Here is a 23812-nt window from a genome sequence, read left to right as displayed (position 1 = left end):
ACTGTCAATCAAAAAAACTTTAAAATGTTTTAAATTGTGTTTTTGTCATATGACATTTAAAGGCTTTAGTTATATGTGCATTCACAAAAGCATGGAATTTATGGCATGCTGTGCATGTTTGAATTATTCTAATCAAATTATGTTTTTTTAACAATTTTATTTATTTATTTATTTATTTTACATTTGTTAATCGGGATAGTCCACTGGACACAGGTCCATTTTCAGTGGAGGCCCGGGGAGAAAAGCTCCACACATATCAATATCATGTAACAAAAAAAATATACAAAGTTTACAAAGAAAAATGTCCATACAAAATGCAGAGAGTCTTAATTAATAGTTGTATGTACATACATGGTAGACACAATTAGTGAGACAGAGAAATCTTACAGTAGCAGATTCACTCACTAGTCTAAGGAAATATATAACAAACATCAAGATCATTGCTGGAGAGACATGTGTAAACCAACAGTAGAAACATCTTTATTAAATTATCACTTTGATATAGGCAATCATACATTTATATAAATGAAAACATCCATCACACCTCCAACATTTGCTGTCTACCTGATGAAAAAATCTCTGGAGTCCACTTGGGGTATAAAAATATCTATGTAAATATTTCCAAGTAAAAATCTTAAATCTTCTAGATTTTGTTGCATGTTTGGGAGACAAACATATATCCACCCATTATTTATTTGTGAATTGCTCATGCAATCTCTCTTCCAAGTCCTTTCTAACCTTCTCTGATTGATTCTTATAGATGTCATGCAATATTTTATATGCTCTACTAATTATTCCTTTTTTAACAGCAGCTTCAGTTCTAGATTCTACTAAAAACTCTGCCAGTGTTGTTTTTTCATTTAGGATGTTTTTATTTCTTTCTTTCTTTCTCTGATATCAGTCCTTGATAAGGGAAGGCAATCTCTAACTTGCAGTCCAAATAAATTATTGGCATTTTCCCATTCTATTAACTTTCCATTGTGAGTTATTTGCTCACAATACCTTGATTCTTTTGCCAATTTTCTCCAATAAATTCCAGCTCCCTCTTGCCTATTGTCTGTATCCCTAATTGCCATCATCCCTATTGGCAGAATTTCCTTTCTCCACTCCCATGTTGGCTTAGGTCTTAGAATACTTTCTGCTACTTTATGAATATAATATTCTGTATGATTATTGTTATTCTCCTTAAAGGTCTGCATCCAAAATCCTAGTTTCTCCTTGTTTCTTGAGCTTCCCCCTTTTTCACCATCACCCCTTTCCACTTTGAATTATAGGTTTCTGGTTGTGCTATATATAGGATCCTTAACTGTACAGCTCTGAAATACCCCTTCAAATTGTCTAATCACAATCTACCTTGTTCTATTTGAAGAATCGGCTCATCCCACTTAACTTTTGCCATCTTTCTTTCTCAGATAAAATCCTTAATCCTTTTATTAATTGCTGTCCACAACTTCTCCTATGGCTGATAAAAATATCCCTGAACTGTATAAAAGACTAAAGGGACTAAAAACATTGTAACTGCTTGCATCTTATTATCCATATCCATACAACAGAGCTTCCAATTTTTCAGTTTTTGTATTATCTTTTCTTTAGTCTCTGCCCACATATTGTTAGCTGCCACACCAGAATAATTTTTAATCCATACTCCTAAATACCTCATTTTATCATGGCTGCATAAATATGGATATTACTGAACCAATTATTGTGTGGATACATAATTTACTGCTATTGCTTTTGTTTTAGCTTCATTAATTTTGTATCCCAAGAAGATTTGTAACTGTTTCAAAATGTTCCACAATACTGTAATGTCCCTTTCTGATTTTATCTGGTATAAAAATAATATCATCTGCAATTAGAGCTTTTCTTGACTACCATACCAATTATATTTGAATTTCGGAGTCCCTTATTTTCTTTGCCAAGGGTTCTAAATATAATGCCAACAACAAAGGGAAAGAGGGCATCCTGCCTGGTTTCTCTTCTCAAGCAGAAATTATCAGAGTAGAACCCGCCCATTTTAATTTTCACCTTCAATCCCTCATATATCCTTCTAATCAACCTTATAGTTTTATCAGGGAATGCAGATGCTTCCGATGCCCTATTCATAAAGTCCCAGCTTACTCTGTCAAATTCTTTCTCTGCATCTAGACCCACCTATAGCAGTTGTATTTTCTTACTTTCTGTTTCCCTCTGGATCATCAGTGTTCTGTTAAAGTTGTCAAATGTTTGCCTCCTGTCCACAAAACCAAACTGATCCATATCCATCAATTTTTGCATCGCTTTTCCACTGTTTTAGCCATTACAGACAAAAACAATTTATAATCATGGTTTAATATTGAAATGAGCCTGTATGCCGCTGGATCTGATGGATCTTTACCTTTTTTAGGTATTACATCTACCACCATTTTCTTCCAGGATATTGGTACTTTTCCTCCTCTTAAAATGCTTTTAAACAAAACATTCCAGATCTTTATCAGTTTTATTCACCTAGCTTCCATACATCCACAGGAATACCATCTATTCTTGGGGACTTTCCTGTACATTGGTTATGCATCACCATTTTACTTCATCTCCTCCTATGCTAACTATTGGTAGTTTTGCCTCAGCTACCTTTAACCTTGGCATATTTATTTCTTCCATAAACATTTGCATTTGTACTTGTTCATGATTTCTATATTTCTCTGCTTTATACAGACCTTCATAGAATTTCCAAAATATTTCTAATACTTCTATAGGATCCTTGTTATTGGGTCCCTAAGCTTGTGACAGCCCTTTCTGCTTTATGTTGCCTGAGTCATTGTGCTAAAAGTTTTTCTGGATTAGAGTTATTTTCGACAAACAGTTGCTTAACAGCAATCTTTCTAAACTCGAGGTAATCCCTTATTTTCTGTTTAACATTCTGCAGCTGCTCGTCTTCTTGTTCTGTGAGATTCCCCTTATTTTGCAATACTTTAACATTAGTCAGTCCCTCTAAATAATTCTTATTACTTCTTAACCACATCTCCCTTTATTTTATTTCCACCCTATTTTTAAACTCCAATTTAATTTTATTCCACTCCCTAGCTATATTTTCAGAAAAAATGTCTACCTTTTTTAATAGCTCCTGAATAATTTCCACTACCCATTCTTTAAATTCCACTCTTTTCAACAGATAGGTGTGAAAACACCAGTGTCTCATTTTTATTTCATTACCCAGTGTTTTATTTTAGATATTATTGGTGCATGATCTAAAATAGTTATTGGGTACGTATCAAGACCTTCAATTAAATGCACATGTTCCTGTGAAATGTAAATTCTGTTTAGCCAAGCCCAGTGTTTGTATCTTGAGGAATAATATGTAAATTTGGGTCTATATTATGAACGCGAAAAACCATATGAGCAAATACGAAGACGTCGACCCATATTGCGTGAAGTATGGAAATCCCAAACATACAAAACCACAAATTCAGAAATGTTGATTTGTTTTGGTGACCCATCTGCAGTACAGCTCCGTAAGGTAAGTGTGCGATAGATAGGACTTTAGTGTTAGGATTTGGGTTACGGTAAGTGTATAGATAGGTAATGTATATAAGGTTTAATGTAGTGTTAAAAGTAGGGTTATTTTAAGTGTATGTATGTATGTGTATTGTTTATTTTGTTTGGGTGTATGTCTGTAGGGAAAGTGTGTGGTAGTTACAGACCTTAGGGTTAGGGAGGGGTTAAGGATAGTGCATAGATAGTTGTGTCTGTGGGGTTTAGTGTAGTGTTGGAGGTAGGGTTTTGTTAAATGTATGTATGTGGATTATTTATTTTGTTTGGGTGTATGTGTGTAGGAGACGTGTGTGGTAGTTATAGACCTTAGGGTTAGGGAGGGGTTAAGGATAGTGCATAGTTAGTTGTGTATGTGGGGTTTAGTGTAGGGTTACAGGTAGGGTTTTGGTGCTTTACCTTAGGTTAGAAGTGGGATTTGGTCAGTGTATGTGTGTGGTTTATTTATTTTCTTTGGGTAGGTAATATGTAGCAGGTGGTGGGGGTGGGCAACTATGACAGTTCAATATTTTTTTTTTCGCGGTTTAGTGCATTCAGGATTTTCGTGGTTTGCGGTATAGGTGTCGACGCTTAGGTATTCGGGAATAGGGTTTTTTGCTTTGGTAATATAGACCCTGTAAATTCACTTCAATCTCCTAGTACTGAATTCACATCTTTCATGCCAAATATTTTCATAAATTCCTTCAAAAATCTACCCCCATTGTTATATTTCCCTTTTGAGCCCCCAGACACATCTTCACTGCTGCAAATCAAATTTCAGTCCTGACTTTTAAGTAATATTCCTTGCAGAAAGCTGATTATTTCTCCCAGAATTTTCTTATGCTCCATTATAGCAGTTTTAGGTGGAATATAAATACTTGCTGGTGTAATCCTCCTCTGTTGTCAGTAGCCCCTTAGTTCTATAAATCTACCATTATTATCATGTTATCCTCTATCACTATTGGAGCTTCTCTTACAATTAATATAAGTACTCCTCTTTTCTTTTGTCCCAGGTATTCCACTGAATAACCATCCTGAAAACTTTTTTTATCAAGTTCACATGTTCAGTTCTTTCCAAGTGTGTGTCCTGTAGCTTAAGTATTTGCAGTCTATATTTTTAATATAATGCACTACTCTTTCTTTTTTGTATTTATCTGAGAGATCATTAGCATTTAAAGATATTACAGAAAGCATTATTTTATTAAAAAGTTAATATTCCCACCTTTTATGTATAACAGTTTTTTTTGGTTAAATGTCTAGTTCCAGCTTTTGTGTTGCATGCATAAACTGTTTGGCAGGTTGATGTTTTATACAGTTGTTTCTTGTGATATCTATTTGAGCCTATGGCACATCTTATAACACTTTTTGTTCTATTGAAAGCCCTCAAACAAACAAAACAAACAAACAAAAAAACAAACACACCCCAATACCTCCATAAAACATATTAACTTGGTAACAACACACAAAACTGTGTATATTTTCAAATACTGAAGTTTTACCCTTCTGACAGGATCAAATGTTCCAAACTGACAGCCATACTTACAGACTTGAGTTAACTTAAAAGAAAGGTTATCCATGCTAAGAGTGTGGTGCAGCCTGTGTTACTTCTAAGTACTGTCTGGCTTTGTCTCATCTTTATTGCTCTCCCAGCTAGACAAACACTTGATTGCTTCAGAAAACATTATCTCCTAGACATTTAATTTTATCAGATTGTCTCCTGGAGACACAAGGACCAGTTACACAATCATTAGTAAGCATACATTTATTTGCTAGAAAAAAGCCTTAAAATAGTCAATATTCTTTTCCATTTACTTCCTTTCTCCTAAACCCTTTTACTAGATCAAGCTAAGGGCATTAATCCAGTCATTCCACATGCAAGAATAAGAAAAAGCACACATTTTTTTCTTTTGTTATACTCTTTTAACCAGACTTTTTTTTTCATTGCATTGCCTACATTTCTTAAAACTGAACAGGGTTAAGGAGAGAGATGAAGGTGAAAAAACAGGAGCACCTATTTATATTAGTATCCCAATTACCTTTTAAAAATAACTGAGAAAACCTGACTTTATACCATGCAAAAAAAATCATACACTATAAAAATAGCACCGTTAAAAATTTGTTTTACTTACAGTTAACTCTCCCTCTCCTGTTCCCCTCTCCTATGTATTTTTCTGAACATTAAAAACATGAAGTAGGGCATATGCTTTAGAGTCCCTCACATTTTGTTGAACAATTTTCCTGCTTAGCATGTACTTCATCAAAAAATGATTTGTCCTCCAAGATAGAATATTTTAAAGATAGTTGGGTACAGCAGTTTGAATCTCATGTCTACTTCTTAACATTCCTTGAAGAGTGGTATAAATTTACTCCTCTTTTGCCTGGTGTACAATGAGTAATCATTATCCATAAATTCTCTGCTGTCTCCCACCTTTAGTACTTTGTCCTTCTGCCACACTTTTTTCAGAATCAACCCCTACTGCTGGTAGGCTTGCATCTTTACTATTAAAGGTATAGGTTGCTTTCTCATAGCCAGGTTTGGAGCATACACACAATGTGCACTTTCAATTAACAACTCCTGATACGGAATACCATTCCAGGTGCTCATCTGTGCTTTCATAAAATTAATACAGTCTGTTCCTTCCAGATTCTCCGGTACAGCAGAAAATCTCAGGTTTTCCCTACATGCTCTGTCCTCTAATTCTGTTATTTTTTGAAACATCTCTTCTTGTCCAAGCTCATATTCAGCCAGCCTATTCTTACTTTTGACCTCTGATTTTTGCAGTTCATCACCGCATCTGAATATCTGTTTAAAGCTTCTTCAATTTTTTGCAGGCTTTTGATTTTTTCATTGATATACTCCATCAGTCTTTTGTTTATTTATGCAGGTCTGTGTGCAGTTATCTTATACTTTCCTCTAGGTTACTGGAAGTCATGTCTGGAGCTTCCACTGCATTTTGTTGAACAGCTGCAGTACCTTTCCCAGTAAGTATCTTTCCTCATCTTGTGAAGCTGATTTTCCTTCAGGTTCTCTGTATTTCTTTTCTCCTGGTATCCAGTCAGTGCACTTAATAACCAGTTACTGAAATTTGTCCAGAAGTATAAATCCACTGGCTTTCTCTGTTAAGTTTCTGTTTTCACTCTATTTTATGCTCTTTTGCTCTTCAAGTTCCAGTGTGGTGGTGGAGATTTTAATTTTAGGAAATTCCTGTCTTGAGGAAGTAAGTCTTTCCACCATTTTCCATGAGGTAGAAGCATTAGGAGAATTGTAATGCAAAGCATGTTTAGAAACTCCTAAATGGAATTCCATATGTTTAACTTCCATTTTATATTTACATGCAGAAACTAATGAAGTGGAAGAAGCCTGTGAAAGTGAGCTACACTCAATAAGATCATTAACCAACCCGGTGACTAATCAAACTCTTGAAGTCCCAGCTCAATCAAATAACCTTTTTCAACATTTTCCTTCCAACTACTTACTACAAACACCATCACACAATTTCTCAATAAATGAAAGCCTACTATAGCTACTCCTGATAAACTTCCTGGTGAATATCTTAAAATTGCAGCTGTGGCTATTGCATATCCAGTTTCAATTCTGATAAATTGATCCATATTTGAAAATAACATTCCCTTGGTATGGAAAACATCATCCATTCCACCACATAAGGGTGAAATCTATATGGATCTTTCAAATTATAAGCCAATTGCCATTTTACCTCCCCATTCAAAAATTATAAAAATGCATTCATACAGAATCTCTGAAATATGTAATAGATAACCAGCTTCTGTCTTCAACCCAAGACAGCTTCCGCCCTCATCACAGCACAACTACTGCTGAATTTTGTTAATACAGTCAACACCCACAGAAACATTGGAAGTCTAGTCTGCATAATCTTCCCAGTCTTAAGACCTTTTGATACTGCCTCAGTAGAAACTCTTACATAAGCTCTCATCCTTAGGGCTCACTAACTCTATGGTGCAGTGCTTCCATAGCTACCTTTCAAACAGAGTACAAGCAGTGAAATGGAAAAATGATTTGTCCTCCTTCTTGGTATTGGTATCCCACAAGGGTCTAAACCAGGCCCCATACTTTTCAGCATATTCATCAAGGGTATCTACACTGCTGCAGAAAAATTCTACCCTAGTTCAATATGCTGATGACTCTGGCCTAATCTGTCTGCCAAATCTCTCTCTAAACTTCAAGGCCAAACACAACAATTATTATTGACTGAAACATGGCTAAATAATTCACAATTACTTCTAAACCCTAAAAAAATGCTCTTAGTCTCAAAACACATCTCCACCAAAACAACACTATTCACTATTATTTCTGCCAACAACACCTTGATAGAAAAAAGTTAACCACAAAAAATACTGGGTGTTATCAAAAATGAACTGTTGAAATTCAACCACCATGTATCAAACATGGTTAAAAAAAAACTCTTCAAAAATGAGGTACATTATACAGAGTAAAAGCCTACACCATTGACACAGCCAGAAGATGTATTTTCTACTTTCTTATTGCTCTTTCTCTTCTATGCTTCCCCAGACTTACTAACCTTTAAGTCTCACAACTGTTCAAGCCTGAGCAATGTTATAATAAAAAAAGTCAATTTGCAGTAAGCTATAACAATAGAACACACCATTGCCACCTAGCTTCCTTGTTAGGAGTACCATGTCGCCTAGTTCTTTCTCAGCTAACCACAATACACAGACTTCTCTAAAAGTCAGAAAAATGCCCATACTTTAACAACTTAATATGACATTTCTCCCCAATAGAATTTTACATTCTACAGAAAAGTCACTATAACCAAATCATCTATTACTGCAGGTAACTCTCTATATTCAAATAGTGTAGCTAAGCTATGGAACAAGATCCTGCTACCATCAAAATCCATTTAGAATGCAAACTCACTTAAAGCACAACTAAAACTTCACCGGATAAATCAATGGTTCAGCTTCTGTGCATCTCCAGTATAGATGCTACTGTTATCTTTAGCTTGCCATATTGTAAACCATTTCTCTGTGCTCAGAGTCCTATGCCCAACAATCAGTATTCACCAAATACCTAACTAATTTTACTAGCATCTCACAGCTGTATAAATTGACACTAATCAACCCTACCTCCATACTTCTAATATAAACCTTATGATAGCCATACTATATATGGGTCTACTTCAAATAAATGAAATCCCACTTACCTGAAAACGACATTGCCGAGATGAGATCTCCGAAACCTTAGTTTAACAAACGACCATATGTCTCAACTCTCCAGATTTTCACAGAATGTCCGGATTTTGGCTCATATTTTTGGTCTGTTCTTCATAAAATTTGGATTTTCTGGCAAATCACTGGGATGATCTGATGACTGAAGTCACTAAATAATGACATACATTTGAGTTTCAGACTTCAAATCCTTCAGAAAATGTATGGTAAAACAAGCCCTGTTACTCTAGCAACTTTCTATGTTTGTAAGAGCAATATTTAAAATCGTTCTGTATTTTTGGGCCTTTGTCCCCCCATTATGTCAGGCTTTGTCCAGATTTCTTGCACTAAGAAGCTGAGAGGTATGCAAACAAATATATTGCTGAATATTCGTATGGTAAGTATCCAGCTGGCCAACACAGGGAAATTTGCCCTTTTCCCCACTGTACCCTTTTCCCCACTGTAGTGGAATCCCAGAGTTGGTATATTTAGCCAGGAGGAGGGGGTGGGGGGTGCAGCCCTCCACACTGGAGGGTGTGGGAACATAGTCTCCCAGCTGGGTGGGTTGGTGATTGTGAGGTGTATTTTTCTGTACATGTTGGTCAACTGGATACTTACCATGGGAAAAGTTTCAGCAATGTGGTCATTCATTAAACTAAGGTTTCGGAGATCTCGTCTCTGCGATGTTGTCTTCGAGTAAGTGGGATTTCATTTATTTGAAGTAGACCCATACACACACACACACACATATATATATTTATTTTATATATATATATATATATATATATATATATATATATATATATATATATATATATGAAATTGTTTCTGAACCTGTATTATACCACACCTCTTAACTACAATATTAACATTTTTTGCCTTATCTAGTTTTCTCTCACATCCATTTCTTTGAATTCCTAAGCACTAATTACACTATCTTGTATTTATATGACAAACTCTCCAATATACCTCTTCAAATACTCAATGTTCAGCATCTAATAATTCACAAGTATATTTTTTTTTTACCGTACTGGTTGTCTCTATTTTTTATTTGAATGTAAACTGTTAGCAAATGTATGTGTAATTGTTAATGCACATTACTTTATGTCTTTTCATGTAAATTACTGAATGTCTGTTTAACAATTTTTGCAATATGTTGGAGCTTTTTTCAGTTGGATGATCCAAGTAAACAAAAGCAACATAAATAACCAAAATAAGAGGTTTGCCTAACTTGTTAGAAAGCAAATTATTCTACTATTCCTTATCCCATCCTTAGTTATTTTGTTAAAGACTACATATAAAATCTAAAACTGTATTGCTGTGTTTCATACCTCCCAACTGCTTAGGACTAGAAATCTGGACAAAGCCAAAAATGATGGGGGGGGGCACAGGTCCAACAATAGGGACAGATTTTAAATATTGCTTTTATAAGCTTAAAAGGTTGCTAGAATTGCAGGGTTTGTTAGCATACATTTTCTGAAGGTTATGAATCTGAAACTAAAATGTATGATATTATTTAATGACTTCAATCCTCAGTGATTTGTCAGAAACCCACAAATTTTATGAGGAACAGACCAAAAATTGGAGGCAAAATCTAGACATTTGGGAGCTATGTTGGGTTTCTATGCAAAACAATGTACCTGATGTACCCACTGGAAGGAAGAAGTGTTCTGCAACAGGAATTACCTCTATTTTTTAAATAAAACATCAGACATATCAAGGAAAATGGAAGACCTGCACCCAAAACTGAATACATAAAGGGCAAAATTGATCTTTTAGAAATGGAGAAGGAAATTCAAGAAAATAGTGAAATAAATATGACAATGTGGAAAGGATGACATTTACACTAAACACTTGAAATTAAGTTTACAGAAAGGTAGCCATGGACCATTTTTTGGCAATAGATCTTTCATGTAGCCAACAAAAACTGGAGAAGGAGGTATGCATGGTGCATTATGGGAAAAGGGAGTTTGAGACTGTTCATAATGCTACAGAGTCATTCCTATATGTACCAGAAGACAGACCTCCTCTGTTCAAATCTCAGTTTCTTACCTTAAAAGGACCTGGATAGTTGGTATGCGAATTTCAGCTGTACATTTCTAAATGTGCAAGTACACAAATTTAATTCAGAATTTTCATACTTTTAATCTGAAAATACCACATGCAAAAATGTATTGGATTCTGAAGAATTAAATGTTGTTGTGGACTTTAATTATAATGTTACTGCATGTAAAATAAAATGAAATGAAAACTGACCAACTTGCAGCAGGCTCCGGTCATTCATGTTCTCATTTAATGCCAGGATTTGGAGATATTTCAGGTGCTGAAGCTGTTGCAGCAATGTGTCAACTACGCAGGCCACTCCACTGCCAGGAGGAAGCTCAACTTCCTCAAGAAATTCCAAGGCTCCCAGAGACCTCACTGATAAAAGAAAAAAAAGAACAGCAGTGAATGAGGTTATGGTTCTTGTCTTGCAGGTACATCAACTGCAGAAATTTAGCTCCAACATGATTGTGCAGCAGGTGGTAACAGTTCTGGTACAACTTATCTAGTCTGAGTTACAATTCAGTCTTCAAAACATGTAGCCTGTCAAAGCCAGAACTGATCACAGCAGAAACAACCGAATTCAGAGTACTGTTAGTTTTGAAACTGAACTCAACAACACTATAAATCCATTATTTCAAAATGAATCATTTGAAAAACACTCTGTAATTCATTAGCACAGTATATAAAACAAAATAAAAGTCCACTGTGTCATAAAACCACACAAACATAACCCCACAAAACAAAAAAGCAATGCATTTAGGAAAAAGTCAAAGGAATACTTTCTGCAGTTACTGTTTCTTTTACCCCACCCAAAACCATCAACATTCTCTATGTGTTTATTCTAATACGGGCTACAAAATAGTTCAGTTTAGAATGGACATGGACATTTTCTGAAAAATACCCATTCTGTATGCAGACTCAGTCTTAACTTTAGTCATTAGATTTCAAACCTCATCCGTCTGCAGTTTTGGCAGAACTGAAATACTGGAAGTATTGAAGTATGCAAGTATGGAAGTACACCTCCAAAAGGGTGGTTCAAGTCATTCATATTCCAGGTAAAATGTTTTTACAAGTGACCCCAAAATATAACTGAAGGCATGGTGTATATAAAGGACCAAAATGTATTTAAAATAAAATGCTTTAGATATTAGCTTAAACTATGTAGTATAAAAGTAAAGTACAGTTGTGTAAGCTAAACTTACCCTAGCAGTAGATGCTCAAATAACCACTAAATGATCACTGCTGCAGTAGCATTAGACATATGGGTTATATCCTGACAAGGATATAATTAATAGCTGGCCAGCTTCCTAAGCTTCAGGGAACCTTCCACACACCCAAACTGTCAGGCACCCCGAGGTGAGATGACTAAAAGAGTTTAGGTGCAAAGCCCTTAAGAACTTTTCTGCCAGTAGAAAAAGGGAGGCTGATCCCAGAAATAACTATGTTAGGAAAAGCAAAACATAAATATCCACACCTTGGCATTAAAAAACACACAAAAAACAAGGTGGGGTGGAGAGTGTGAGTGGCTACTCCAGCAGTGATCATTCAAAGATCTACTATTATAGTAAGCTCAACTTACACAGCTGTTCTGCTGCAGTAACCTTAGCCATATGGGTAGATTATCATAGCTAACTGCATATGGGAGATAGAAGGAGAATAGTCTGGGAACCCCTGGAGTATGGTCCTAGCAAAGCATGATCTGGACCTAGAGAAGGAATCAAGCTTATAGTGCTTTGTGAAACTATGTACAGATGACCAAGTAGCAGCCTCTAGAATATTTATAGAATCCAACCCTTTCCAAAAAGCCATAGATGAAGCCGAGGCCGTGGTAGAGTGGGCCTTGACCCTGTCTGGAATAGATATGCTATGGTGAGTATAACAAAAGATAATAGCCTTAGACAACCATTTAGAAATAGTCTGTTTTCACACACAGGTTTTTCTTCTTCTTACCTTCACAAAAAATAATTGATTCATAGATTTGCGAGAGAGAGTTCTGTAAAGACAGTACCTGAGTTGCCTGTGGACATCCAAGGTATGGAATATTCTTTCTCTCTCATTTTTAGATTCAGCAAAGAAAGTGAAGAGGTGGATAGTTTGGCTTAAAGTAAATGTGGATATCACTTTAGGCATAACAGAAGGATTAGTTCTCAAAGTAACTTGGTCCCTAATGGAAAAATGAGGTAGAGTTGACTCACCATAAGAGCTCGTAGCTCTACTGATACTCCTCTTGCAGAGATCAGAGCAATTAGTAAAACCATTTTTCATGTTAAGAACCTCAAGTCAGCTATATTAGCTGGTTTAAATGGAGTGAGTGTTAGCTTCTCTAACACAAGATTACGATCCCAAGGAGAGGCCACCAGTTTACTTGGCAGCTGCTTATGCAAAACCCCTTTCGTGAACATTTTGACATGAGACTGCCTTGAAAGAGGAGGATCTATGAGCAGACATGCTGAAACATCTAAGAAATGAACCTTGCTAGAGGAATAAGAAAGCCCATAGGAAAGTAACATATACAAATAGTATAAAATCAGAGAATGAGGAGCCCTGAATGGATGCTGATTATGTTGGTGGCACCAACTAGAAAACCTTTTCCATTTGCAAATGTATGAATTTCTAGTAGCAGGCTTTCTTGCCTCCATTAGTGCCTGCTGTCAATCTTCAGTAAACAGGTGCCAGAAAAGAATTAAGAACCATCCAAGCAGACATTTAAAAATGATTGATGTCAGAGTGTATCAAACACCCCCATTCTTGTGTAAGTAGATTCATTCTGTGAGGAAGCTTGTGATAACTGCCACCGGCCATTTCTGAAAGAAGGGAGAACCACAGTTGCCTATGCCAGAAGGGAGGTCAACATAATGATCTTGGGAGATTCCTTCAGAACCTTCAGAAGTATCCCGGATATTAATGGAAAATGGAAAAGCATACAGGAACATTCCTATCCAATGAAAAGAAAAGGCATCTGTCTTTCTGGTCTTCTTGCACAGAGTCCTAGAGCTGAATCTTGCCAGTTGATTGTTCAAAGAAGAGGCAAAAAGGTGTACTTGAGGAGCTCTCCACAGATGGATCAAATGTTGGTAGACCCCCTGATCTAGTTTCCATTTGTGAGGGCCTGCCCTGGTCCTGCTCAGCCTGTTTGTCACACAATGTTGCTCTGACAGAATGTAGGATGTCTGTATAATGAGACTGTGAGTGATGCTATATCCCAAGCTAACATGGCTAGTCTGCAAAGGTGTTATGGCCTGGTTACCCCTTGCATGTTGATGTACCACAAGACTATGGCATTGTTTGAAACCACTTTGAAGAGGTTCCGGGAGACAAAGATGGTTTGGAAAGTTGAGTGCCTTGATCATGTCAAGCATCTAAATATTTTTGTGTTCATGTCTGTCCTTGGTGTCCAACATCCCTGCAGCATTATCCCTCCTAAAACTGCTCTCCAACCAAAGTCAGAAGCGTTTGTGGTGACTGACTGTTTTGGAGCAGGGAGGGCGAACAGAAGACCTGGATTTAAGGATATCTGTTGTCTACACCAAAATAGATCTGACAAACCCCAGCACTAAGATTTGAAAAGATAAAAGATGTTGATGCTGGGACCAAAGTGATTTCAGATACCATTGTATCTTTCTGTAATTTTACTAGGAGTGTCATGAGAATCATAGATGCCATGAGAACCAAAATCCTGAGGTATTCCTTCACAGTTTCTGATGTCTAAGTGGAAAACCTTAGAAACAGATCTAAATAAGGATCTGTTTTTTTCCCCTGTAGAAGAAAAGCTCTTTGAATTGAGGTGTCTAGTTCACATTCCAGGAACACCATCCTATTTGATGGGGTCAAGAATGACTTTTAACTATTCTCCTGGAATTCCAGCTTGTGTAAGAGATCTCCCATCCAAGATAGATTCCTGATACTTTGAAAAAGACTCTGCAAAAGTGGCCTAAATATGGAAAAATGTGTAGCCTACATTGAACTATAACTGGAGTTAGACACTTTATGAATACACGTGGTGCAGTGGATAGTCCATAGGTTAAGGCAGAGAAGTGATAATGTAATCCAGACGTAAAAAAATTAAGAAACATCTTAAGTCTGGATGAATAAGTATGTGATGTTAAGCATCATGTATAGTGTTACCAAGAATCTTGAGGAAGACGATGTACCAGATTGTGAAGTCACATAATTTTCAGTTAGGACATTATCAAAAACTGGTTTAGCAAAGATAGATCCAGAACTGGTATCCAAACATTTTCTTTTTTTTGGCACTAGGAACAACTTTAAATAAAAAAAAAACCTTCCCCATTTGGGAAGGAGAAACTATTTCCATCAGTTCTTGTGAAAGCATGTGATGAAGAACAGGTGGAAACAAAAAGTTTGATCTGGAGGATGAAGAATGACCCCCCCTGGAAAGGAGGAATTTCCTCCCACTGCCATCTGTAATCTTGATGATTGATATTAAGAAACGATTTGTCTGACGCCACCTGTTGCAAAGAAAAAAATGGAGATTACGACTTTCTGAAAGAAAGAAGGGGCGAGGGTGGGAGTAGCTCACAAGGTCTCTTGAATAGTCATTCAGACATATTGGACTGCCCTTGGTTTTGGGAGTTTAGAGACTTCTTTTTGGAACTCCCTTATCTGTATTCTGATGAGACTGTTTACTCTGTTTTCTGCAAAAAATGGTAGAACAGAAAAAATCCCTTGGACACTTTGGAAAAGGAGAGCTGAAATAATCTACGAGATTTCCTGTATCAGCTTTCTCCTCTCATCATTCTTTTTATCACCTCTGCAGCAAAGGGGCCAAACACTAAATCTTTATCCATGGGGTAATTTAAAATCTCATTTTTAACTTAATTTTGAAGGGTTATGAGAATGCAGCCATGCAAACCTTCTTAAAACAATACCAGTGGCCATAGCCCTGGAAGAAGTACCAAAACAGTCATCCACACACTGCAAACAATAAGTAGTGACCTGTGCAAAAGAAGTAACTAAGTTATTTAAAGCAGATTTCACTTCACAAGAAGAAACTGCAGATAACATTCCTCATATTTTCAAAATTTGTTTGAACAAATGTTAATATATGAACCTGATAATTCAAAATTCTGTAAACCATAGTTGCAGAAGTATACACTTTTTCCTCAAATCTCTCAATAATTTTCCACCCTTAACATAAAAAATAGGATTGGAATTAACTAAACATTTAACAGCAGTGGGATCAACTAAAATTATACCTGCTGGGTCAGGTATGGAATAGTGTATAAAAATTAAAAAACGTAGGAATTTTATACATCCCTCACAAATGCCGTACATATAAAGCCAAAGTGGGACTGTATGTGGTGGTGATCCCTCACTTCTGGTAGGGATGTTGCCAGTGTGTAGCCCTGCTGCCTCCTTTCAATCATAGGCAGTATTTTCCTAGTCTCCACAAGATAAACTGTACTTCCCACTTCTTTGAGAGGTTGCTAGCATTTCCACCCCCAGGAGAGGCAAGCAGATCATCATCCTTTACCCCTCTCCCTCCCTGTCAGGTTCTGCCAGTGCCAGGTCTGCTAATCGAAACCCATTTAATTGGGAGGCAGTAAGGGCTCCATCCCTTTGTGCTGTGGTGCCAGGCCAGATACTGGTATTTGTTGGTTCAGGTCTATGGTATCCACCAATGGAAAAAAAAAGAGAGAGAGAGACTGTTGAGCTAACACTTCTATTTCATTGTACTTCAGCTAACTTATTTTTAAGAGTGGAATGCTGACTGGAGTTTTCTAGGTTTGATGTGGAATGGTGGAAGTGTACATAAAAGAACCAGAGTTGTAGTACTGGAAGGGTATTATTAACATATCCTGTAAATGTGTATGTCTCTATGTGTATGCATAATCTTTTCAAATTATATAAGCAAGCACTGTAAGGCACTCATTTCAAAGGGAAGAGGGAAAGTGCATGTAACACTGCAGTTGTTCAGTGCATATCCTGTTATGGTGTGAATGGTGTAGGCCTATAATCCATGGCAATATAGTGCATGTTTCTTAAACACTCTTAAGGCCAAATTTTACTTAGTTGTTTATAGTGATTTGAACTGATGTACAGATACACACACATTTTATATTGTTTACCAAGATTTATTGGGGTAGTAGAGTGACTTGGAGAACTTCAGTCCCTGTTCCTAACACATAGTCATCCCAGTGTGCATCCTGGGAACATACCCCTGGTGGCCATATCAATTATTTGTGACAGTAGTACAGATTTAAAACCCACACCTCTGGCCACCACAGTAGTAAAATCAACTTGGAGTTAGTGCAGATATGGTGCAGTGGGAGAACCTTAAAATATCAGCACATTTTAATAATTTTAATAAACCAAGGATGGAGCCAATGTGTATTGGGAGGGGCATTATATGGAATTTGTTTTAAGAGGTTTCCATTGTCTTTTGATTTTATGTAGGAAGAGTAGAAAGGAGGTATATAGTGGGAGTTGGGAGAAATGGTGATGGAACTGGTGAGGGTTTAGGGATGCTGAGCATCGTCTTTCAGAACAACTTGCCTCCATATCTGAGGATGGAGTTATTGCAGATATGGTGCAGTGGGAGGACCTTAAAGTATCAGCACAATTTAGTAAACCAAGGATGGAGTCCATGTGCACTGGGAGAGGCATTATATGGAATTTGTTTTAAGAGGTTTCCATTGTGGGGTGGCTGTGGTGGTGCAGCAGTTAGCATTGTCACCTCACAGCAAGAGGTTCTCCAGTTTGATTCTTGGCTGGGGTGCCTTCTGTGTGGAGTCTGCATGTCCTGCCTGCAGTCACTTGGGTTTCCTCTGGGTACTCTGGTTTCCTCCCACATTCCAAAGACATGCAGCAGGTGGATTGGACACTCTAAATCAGCTGTAGGTGAGAGTGTGTGTGCAAGTGAGTGGTAAAAATGAACCAGTGTGACAGGGCTAGCCACCATGGCAGTGTATACCTTGGCTCGAGATGATTGTCACTGCTGAAGTGACACCCCAACCCCAGGTGTAAAATGGAAAAAGGGGTTAAGGATGAAGGTTTCCATTGGCTTTTGATTTTTATGTAGGAAGAGTAGAAAGGAGGTATATAGTGGAAGTTGGGAGAAATGGTGATGGAGCTGGTGAAGGTTTAGGGATGCTGAGCATCTTCTTTCAGAAGTCATGAAAAAAGAGATCCACTAGTGTTTAGTAGTTCTATTATTTTTTCTACTGATGTGTTCATTTTCACTGATCTTTATCTAAAAAAATCATGTAATCCTAAGCATGTGACATAAAAATGCTAAAAAACAGGTTTTATAATGGTTAACATGCTTAAAAGTATTAACTAAAGGAATACTGCTCCCAAGGCATACTGAAAGGGCAGGTGAAACTTTTTACAATTTTCTGTGTCATGCTAATGTCAAGCAACATGTTTCATTGCAGACAGTACATACTTCTTAACACTGAAATACTGTAAATGCTGTATCATGAAACCATTTTTAAACCCATGGTTAATAATCTTGACCACTCTGTAGATCAGGACATTTGTACAGATTTATACAGTCATAACAGATGGTGTCCTTCCCTATCACTGTTGCAGTATTCATCACCTCTGGAATATCCTGCCAAGGATAGCAGAGGATACCAATGCAGCCTGGGCTAGTCTGGGGCTATCAGAATGAGCCTTGGGCCTTCTTTCCTGATTTTTAGGAGGACCCATGGAAGAAGAGGCAAGAGAGGAAATGCTTAAAGGAACATGTGCTCCAAAAAGAAGGAGAAAACATTTGTCCTCTAAGCTGTAGGTAGTTTGCTCCTGGAACAGACTCTTTTTAGTTGAGCATTTTCTTTGGTGGCAAAGAGGGGTATCTGTGGGATCCCCATTTCTGGACTATGCTGAGAAATGTTTCCCGATGCAAATGCCACTCAAGTTCCTGCTGAGATGATCTGCTAGAGTGTTTTGAGTCCCTGGGAGGTACTGTACCATGAGGTGCAACCCCAGAGAGTGAGCAGTCTCCCAGACCTACATCACTAGTCAACACAGAGTAGTTAACAGAGGGTAGGAGTGGGCACCCCTTGTTTGTTTATGTAAGAAATGACTGTGGTGTTGTCTGTTTTTACAAGTAGGACCTCTGGTTTCCACTGATCTTTGAAAGCTACTAGTCTCTTTTGCACTGCCATCAGTTCTTTCCAATTTATGTGCTTGTGTCTGAACTGATTTTCCCATCTGCCCTTGGATTGCAAGTATTGGAAATGAGTCTCCCATGCTGTCTCTGAAGCATCTGTGGTTAAAGTTTGGCCCTGAGGGATGAACCTGAAAGAGAAATCCAGGTTCTGGGCACATGCCCATGTCCATTATGCAAATTCCTCCTTGAGGCAAGTGATCAGCTGAATTTCTGTCTCCAGAGACTGTGAGTGGTGGCACCACAGATTTTTGAGGTACCACTGGAGTTTCATGTGTAGCCCGGCCATTCTATAGGAATGTGAATGTAAGCATCTTTTAGGTCTAAGGTGACCATTAAGGCCTGAGGGGCTATCATTTGAAGACGGTTTTGAAGAGTCAACATTTTGAACTTTGGAACCAGTAGGGACTGATTGAGGGTGGGCAGCTCTAGAATACTGCGCCAAGAGCCATCCTTTCTGAGAACCAGGAATAACATGGAATAAAACCCCTTCCATATTTGATGTTCTGGTTCTGATTCCACTGAGCCCTGTGAACATAAGTTATGAATCTGAGAAAGGGACTCTGTTCTTTGATTTTGTGGAACATCTGGGTGACCTGAGTATCTTAATAGCTCTTTGAAAGTGAGCCTGTAACTGTCTGAGATAACTTTCAGAACATACTTGTCTGAAGTAATGATGGAACAATTTTCTTTGAACATGGATAGCCTTCCTCTTAATCTTCCTTCTATCTTTTCTACAGAGGGTGGGGGCAGATAGGGGAAAGGAAGAGTCATTGCTTTTCTCTGCCAGGGCCCTGTGCCCTATAACTCCCCTGCCTGGGGGTTCCTGAGCACCACTGTCTGGGCCTTTGTGATTGATGCTACCTTTGAGGCCTTTCTCTCCAGGGTTTCCTCTGGCTGTGTTTTGATTGAGAGAGAAAGGACCAGTGTTTAGTGGGAAAATTCCTACTACACCTAGGAGGTTGAACTTGGAGGAAGTCCTTGACCGTTTGCATAGATTTTGCTTTATTTCCATCTTTTTAAGCACAGCTTCAGCTTTTGGCTCAAAAAGGACATCCTTGTCCAGGGGTGCATCTAGAAGTTTGGATTGGACATGGTCTGGTAGGGTCTGTTCCCTAAGCCAGGCAGCCTTTTAATGACAGACCAGATACAGCAGCTTAGCTAGAGGCCTCCATTGCATCACAGCTACAGTGCAGTGAGTGTCTAGCCACCTGGGAGCTGGAGTGGTAAAGGTCCAATAATTCCTTGGAAATGTTGTTGTACTCCAGGGAGGATATCTTTTGCTTCATTTTATCTCAAATACTTTGTTGGTATTTTATCATATGAAACTGGCAGTTAAGGGCCCTCATGGCTAGGGTATCAGAAGTGTAGACTTTTTTTACCAAACCTATCAAGAGCCCTGCTTTCTTTGTCAGCAGGTAAAGGGCTATTTAAAGAGCTGGCTCTTGCTTCCTTGGGACCTGGAGTGACAATCTCTGGGTCAGCAGAGGGGTTTTTGAAGAGGTATTTATGCGAGTCCAGAACCCTGTAAAACCCATCTGGTTTTCGAGGGTCTGGAGGTAGAGAATCGAGTTTCAGGAAGAGTCCATAAAAACATCCTCTACCACCTCCAATGCAGGAGGAACAGCCAAAGGTTTGTGTTCTGGGAGATCAAGGAGCTCCCTAACCCTGTTGTTAGAGTGTGGGCATTCCTGTGCCTCCCGCTGGAAATGTTCCCTCATGGCATGGAGTGTTTCCCCAAAAGTGATGTCTTCAGGAGGTGAAGCTGAAGGCAGATTCTTCTCAGAATCTGAATCTTCAAAAGAAGTAAGGAAGGGTCCCTCCTCAAAGACAAACTACTCCTGGTCAGAATCTTCATCTGAATCAGGAGGTTCAGAGAAAACTTCAGGGGTAGGAGCCTTCCTTTTCCCTGGTGAAGACTTCAAAGGGGGTTGCCTAGCTCTGACTAAGGCGATACGGTCCTCAGCTGGCCTGACCAGAGCTTGCTGATAATCTGCTGAGTGGAAGCCAGTTGACCTAGGCATAGGACCTGAGGTAAAACCCTTCTTAGAAGTATTGTTATTTTTATTTATTTTTTAGTTTACATTTGTTGACTAGGCTAGTCCAGCTGGATATATGTCCATTTTCATTAGAGGCCCTGGGAGAAAAGCTCCACAAAAATACAGTATTATTTACATTATATGACAGTTTTACAGATGCAGGTACATTACAGATTTTAGCAATTCTTTACATTTCCTTACATTTCTGCTTACAGAATCATAGTACATATCATATATGGGTAGTTATAAGAAGTTATTTCTAATAACATTAGATTAATATATAAAAGCACACTCTCTTTATGGTTAACAGAAAAGCAACTAGTTTATATAGGCAAAGTGATAAGTACCCAGAGATAAGTGAGGTAGTTAGTCAGAGTTAGCACAAGGGCATAACCAATGTGATTTAAGGTATAGTTTCAGTTTGCTTTTAAATGGTGTTATTGAGGAAAGGGAGGCCAGGTCACTGGGGAGTGAGTTCCAGGTTTTTCCCACGGTATTAGAGAACAAAGAGTCACCAGCCATATTGTTGGTTTTACCTATTTGTACAAGTAGTTTATTTGATGAGCGTAGGGTCTTAAGGTTATTGTAGGGAGTGATAAGGTTGGTAAGTATTGGGGTATTAGTAGGTTGATACAGGATCTTGTGGGCAACTGATAATTGGTTAAATAGTAGTAGATTTGGCAATTCTAGCCATTCTAGTTGTTCAAGATTATGCCAATGATGGGTTCTGAAAGCAGAGCCAGTTGCAAATCTGGCTATATTATTATAGGAGATAGCCAGCTTGTTGCGGTTGTTTTTACACAGATTAGTATATATAGGGGAGGCATAGAGGAGAGGAGAGATTAAGTGGGTATGGGCAATAGTAGCCCTGGCTAATGGTGTCAGAAAGGGTTTGATCCTATAGAGGGAGCCTAGTTTTTTGTTGATTGTTTTTATAGTACTGTTAATATGAGAATCAAAGTTAAGGTTGTTATCAGTTAGTACCCCTAGAAGATTTGTAGTGGGATCAGGAGATATGACAGTACCATTGTTTGATATAACAGTAAAGTTAAGTGGGGAGGCTCTACGGGTGGGAGTGAATAGTAAGAGTTTTTTTTGGGGGGGTTCAAGATGAGGCAACAGTGTAGAAGCCATTTCTCAACTGTATTAAACATATTTTGGGTTAGGGTCTGTAGGTCTGATGTAGAAGTGGCTGAGCATATTAACGTGGAATCATCTGCATAATGAATACAGGTAGCTTGAGGTATTACAGAATGCAGGTCATTAATAAAAATAGAAAATAGGAGAGGGCCTATTATGGAGCCTTGAAGGACACCAAGGGCAATGGGGAGGTAGGTAGACAAGTTGTTCTCCCATAGTACAGCCTGCTGTCTATTGTTTAAGTAGGACTGGAACCATTGTATAGTCAGTGTATCTGGTGACAGGTTTTTGAGTATGTTTATGAGTAACTGGTGGTTAACCATATCGAAGGCTTTAGAGAGATCAACAAAGAGGGCTGAGGATAGAGTGTTATTATTGCGATTTTTTAATATAGTCAGAGAAGGATAAGAGGGCAGAGGTGGTGCTATGCAATGGCCTAAAACCATGTTGGCAGTTCGCTAGTAAGTTGTTTTCTATTAGGTAGTTTAACAGTTGTCTATGAATGCATTTCTCCATGATTTTTGCCAGATGAGATAATATAGCTATAGGTCTATAGTTTGATAATTCGTTGGAGTTAACACCTTTATGCACGGGGATAATATGTGAAATTTTCCAGATTGATGGGATAGTTCCTTCAATGATAGTTCTATCAATCAGGATGGAAATGGAATAGGCTATGGCTTTTGCAGCTTTTTGCAGGTATTCTGCAGGTAGTAGATCAGCTGAGGGGGTGGCTGGTTTATGTTTTTGAATAAGGCTATAGACAAGGGATGTAGGAACAGGTTGAAGGTGAAATGAGGGGGGTGAGCTAGATATAGAGGTAGTAAGAGATGAGCTGTCAGGGGACAGTTTATTGGCAAGAGATTGAATGGTCTCTATAAAGAAAGTGTTAAAGGTATTGGCAATCTGTTTGGGACTATCGTGATCAGATCCCAATGGGATGGGTGTGACGGAACGACCTAGCTGTAAGAGTTTATTAATGCCTGCCCAGAACTTTTGTGATTTGTTCTGATGGGTTTGTTGGAGTTGAAAGTAAAAGTTTCTTTTATCCAACAGTATGGCTTTTTGTATCATTTCTTAGCTGTCTAAATTTTAATTGATCTGCAGGGCTTTTATTAGTATGCCACTTGGCCCAGACTTTATTTCTAAGGAGGATTTTTTGTTTGGCTGCTTTTGAGAGCCATGGGGCAGGTTTAATCCTAGTAGCTTTGGCTTTGGGCCTAGGTATGTCTACAGTCCTGATGCCACTCTTTTTGTAAGACAGAACTAATGCAGGCTGAAGTCTCAAAGGAATGTCACCAGTACAAGATCGCTCATCCAAAGCCAAGCTCAGCTGAGCGACTCTGGACCTGACCAGCGAACTAAAAGCCAAGGCCTGTGTAGAAGCTGAGGGACCCAAAAGTATGTCAGACTCCATAAGGAGCTTGACAGCGGCCTGTGCCACTACCTCAGTCACAGAAGGGGACTGCAAAAGCGCTTCACCTTCATCTGACATAACGAGCCTTGTGGGACTGGCAGACAATAAATGGCTGCTGTCCAAGGCCTTAATATTGAGTCTTTTTTGCTTGTCCTTACACTTAGGGAGCTCAGCCTAGGGATGACTGGCAGACACCATCAAATGATGTAGGGTTGCCATCTATCCGTTTTTTTTTTTTTTTTTTCTGGACTCTCCGGAAATCAAACTGATTGTCTGGTATTCTGGAAAACACTGTACAAACTCTGGTATTCTGTTTCAAGAAAGGAA

General features: G+C 38.2%; 1 protein-coding gene across 1 annotated transcript in view; it reads right to left on the bottom strand.

Moving 5' to 3' along the window:
- LOC122805969 (baculoviral IAP repeat-containing protein 1e-like) overlaps positions 1-23812 on the bottom strand; it is a 144723-nt gene that overhangs the window by 84715 nt on the left and 36196 nt on the right. The window contains exon 3 of the mRNA XM_044076208.1: positions 10966-11130. Coding sequence (XP_043932143.1) covers positions 10966-11130 — 165 coding nt within the window. The remainder of the gene's footprint in view (positions 1-10965; positions 11131-23812) is intronic.

This window comes from Protopterus annectens, chromosome 7.part0, assembly GCF_019279795.1.
Source record: "Protopterus annectens isolate FY-2018-M chromosome 7.part0, PAN1.0, whole genome shotgun sequence".
Taxonomy (NCBI): domain Eukaryota; kingdom Metazoa; phylum Chordata; order Ceratodontiformes; family Protopteridae; genus Protopterus; species Protopterus annectens.
This window is presented reverse-complemented; position numbering and strand designations above follow the sequence as displayed.